The following is a 3,546-nucleotide window of genomic DNA, read 5'->3' as shown; positions in this document are numbered from 1 at the left end:
GCGCCTTTGGGAGGCTGAGGTGAGTGGATTGCCTGAGCCCGCAGGTTCGAGACCTGCCTATGCAGCGAGACCTCATCTCTACAATAAATCAAAAAATAAGCTGGGTGTGGTAGCACATGTCTGTAATTCTGGCTACTTGGAAGGCTGAGGCGGGAGGATCGCCAGAGCCCAGCAGTTTGAGGTTGCCGTGGCCGGGAGCGGCCATTGCACTCCAGTCTGGGTGACAGAGTGAGACTCCAACTCAAAAAAAAAAAAAACAATCTCAAGAAATTTTGTGGAGATAAACTGAGATACTATTAATATGGCACTTACACCTTTGCATGACACAGTGTTCAATAAATGGCATTTAGTAGCAAATCCACGTTTACTGAAATAAACTCAATGTATAATTAGAAGTAAAGGAACAGAGATTCAGTTGGACTTCTGTTAAAAATCTTAGCTCTAGCTGGGCTCGGTGGCTCAGCCTGTAATCCCGGCGCCTTTGGGAGGCTGAGGTGAGTGGCTTGTCTGAGCCCGCGCGTTCGAGACCCGCCTGGGCAGGCAAGACCTCATCTCTACAATAAATCAAAAAATTAGCCGGGCGTGGTAGCGTGCGCCTGTAATTCCGGCTACTCGGAAGGCTGAGGCGGAAGGATCGCCGGAGCCCAGCAGTTAGAGGCTGTGGTGGCCGGGAGCAGCCACTGCACTCCAGTCTGGGCAGAGTGAGAATCCAACGCAAAAAAAAAAAAAAAATCTTAGCTCTAAGCCAGGTGCAGTGGCTCATGTTTATAATCCTGTCACTTTAGGAGGTGAAAGCTAGAGGACTGCCTGAGTCCAGGGGTTCAAGGCCAGCCTGGGTAATTTGGTGAGAACTCATCTCTACACAAATCAAAAATTAACCGGACATGGTGGCACACACCTGTGGTTCTAGCTACTTGGAAGGCTGAGGCAGAAGTATTGCCTGAGCCCAGCAGTGAGCAATGAGACTCTGACTCAAAAAACAAAAAAAATCCTGGCTCTGCTACTTAACAGATGGGTGACCCTGGGCAAATTACTTAAGTCTTCTAAGTCCTTTTTCCTCATTTATAAAATGGCAACATTTCTACCTATTTCCAAGAGGGGTGACACAAAGATCAAAAGTAATAAAAGTAATAAAAACACAGGGAGGAACTCTGGTAAGGCACTACAGATGTGCATCACCATGATCCCAGCAACCCAAGAACTCAAGCACTCTGACCCAGAGGAGTGGAGCAAGGCTGCCTGCACAGTATGACAACCAGGCTTGTCCAGACCAGTTTCTCTGGTTGAGCCAGAACTCCTCCAGGCCTTACTGACATAGGTGCCTTCACTCCACATGCTAGGGATTCAGGACTGATTAGTGCCAGCCAAGCCTTGGCCAGGGACGAAAGATAGGGTCTATCTTCTGGCTCCTAATTCTCTGTGGTCACAGTGCCTATATACACACTGAAGCATCCACTGTGTGTATATACAGGCATGGACCAGCACCTCCCAAGAGAACCCAGACTATTATTTCAATGTAGCTCCACAAGGGTCTCAGCTCTGGAGAAGCCAGTAGATACTCCCAGACCCATAATCCCAGCACTTTGGGAGGCCGAGGTGAGAGGATTGCCTGAGCCCACGGGTCTGAGACCAGCCTGGGCAACTTGGCAAAACCCTATCTCTTCAATAAATCAAGAAAAATTAGCCAGGCATGGTGGCACATGCCTGTAGTTCCAGCTATTTTGAAGGACGAGGAGGAAAGATCACCAGAGCCCAGCAAGTCGAGGCTGTGGTGGCCGTGAGCATGCCATTGCACAGCAGCCTGGGTGACAGAGTGACACTCCCACTCAAAAAAAAAAAAGGTGGGGCCGGGCTCGGTGGCTCAGTCTGTAATCCCGCACCTTTGGGAGGCTGAGGTGAGTGGATTGCCTGAGCCCGCGGGTTCGAGACCCGCCTGGGCAGCTAGACCTCATCTCTACAATAAATCAAAAAATCAGCCGGGCGTGGTAGCGCATGCCTGTAATTCCAGCTACAGTCTGGGTGACAGAGCGAGACTCCAACTCAAAAAAAAAAAAAAAAAGGTGGGGATGGGGCCAGGCACAGTGGCTCATTCCTATAATCCAGGCACTTAAGGAGGTAGAAGAGGGCGGACTGCTTGAGGCTAATAGTTCAAGAACAGGCTAGGCAATACAGCAACATCTCGTCTCCGCAAAAAAAAAAAACAAATTCATAACCAGCTTGAGCAACATAGGGATACCCTGTCCTACAATAAATCAAAAAATTAGCTGGGCATGGTGGCACGTGCTCATAGTCCCAGCTACTAGGAAGACTGAGGCAGAAGATCACCTGAGCTCAGCAGGTTGAGGCTGCAGTGGCTGTGAGCATGCTATTGCACTCTAGCCTGGGTGACAGAGAGACTCTGGCTCAAAAAGATAAAAAAAAAAATTAGGCGGGTATAGTGGTGCGTGCCTGTATGTAGTCCCAGCTATTCAGTAGGCTGAGGTAGGAGGATTGCTTTGGGCCCAGAAGATCGAGGCTGCACTGAGCTGTGATCATGCCACTGCACTCCAGCCTGTGTAACAGAGTAAGACTCCAACTCAAAAACAAACAAAGGTGGAGATGGGAAAAACACTAGAACAGAAGTCAGAAGTCAGGGGCTATATCTTGGGACTGCCATCCCTCATTACTTACCATCCCCTCCTGAGAGATAAAGGGCAGTGCACAAAGGGATGTGCACCAGAAACACGCCGAGCCCAGGGAAGCCTGCATGTGCTCCTATGCAAATGATCTTTGAGCTGCATTTTTAGTTTTATTTTTTTGAGTTGAGTTGGAGTCTCACTCTGTCGCCCAGACTGGAGTGTAGTGGCATGCTCCCAGTCACCGCAGCCTCTACCTACTGGACTCTGGCGATCCTTCCATCTCAGCCTTCCAAGTAGCTGGAACTACAGGCATACGCCACCACACCGGCTAATTTTTTTTTTATTTATTGTAGAGATGAAGTCTCACCAAGTTGCCCGGGCAGGTCTTGAACCCGCGGGCTCAGATAATCCACTCACTTTAGCCTCCCAAAGTGCAGGATTACAGGCTGAGCCACGGAGCCTGCCTGAGTTTCATTTTTAAAATGGGCCCAGTGACACCTCGCACAGCCACTAGAACAAAAAATGGAGACAATGTGGCTGAAAAAACCTAACAACTAATACGTGTTCATGTGCCCCCTTTCCTCCCCTGGACAAGCCAGTACAGAGCTCACTGAAACTCACCATCTTCTGCAGTGTTGAGTTTGAGGCTCTTGCCTTTGAAACTCAGTTGTCCCCCAGCCACTTGTGTTTTGGCCAGTGTCTCTGCCAGCTTGGCAATGTCTTCAGAGGCCATGTTGACCAGGCTGGTGGGCTCCTCTGGAGATCTGCAAACTGAAGAGGCCAAAGTTGCATTAAGAAAGAGACGTTGCTGGGTACAGCATGTCTATAATCCCAGCACTTTGGGAGGCTGAGATGAGAGGATTGCCTGAGTCCATGGATTCGAGACCACCTGGGCAACTTGGCGAGACCTCATCTCTACAATAAATCA

The 3,546-nt window shown here is 49.4% G+C and overlaps 1 protein-coding gene across 2 annotated transcripts in view; it reads right to left on the bottom strand.

The window, feature by feature from the left end:
• Positions 1-3,406, bottom strand: part of RANGAP1 (Ran GTPase activating protein 1) — a 37,113-nt gene extending 33,707 nt beyond the window's left edge. Inside the window, exon 1 of one of the 2 annotated variants that reach the window (XM_021716275.1) lies at positions 3,240-3,406. In XM_021716275.1, the coding sequence (XP_021571950.1) occupies positions 3,240-3,351 (112 nt within the window). In that variant the 5' untranslated portion in view covers positions 3,352-3,406. The remainder of the gene's footprint in view (positions 1-3,239) is intronic. The other variant, XM_008065551.2, reaches the window with a different exon arrangement.
• Positions 3,407-3,546: the final 140 nt, after the last annotated feature.

This window comes from Carlito syrichta, unplaced genomic scaffold (genome assembly GCF_000164805.1).
Source record: "Carlito syrichta isolate Samal-C Ts95f unplaced genomic scaffold, Tarsius_syrichta-2.0.1 Scaffold308656, whole genome shotgun sequence".
NCBI lineage: Eukaryota > Metazoa > Chordata > Mammalia > Primates > Tarsiidae > Carlito > Carlito syrichta.
Note: the sequence above shows the minus strand (reverse complement) of the source record. Positions and strands in the feature narration are given on the sequence as shown.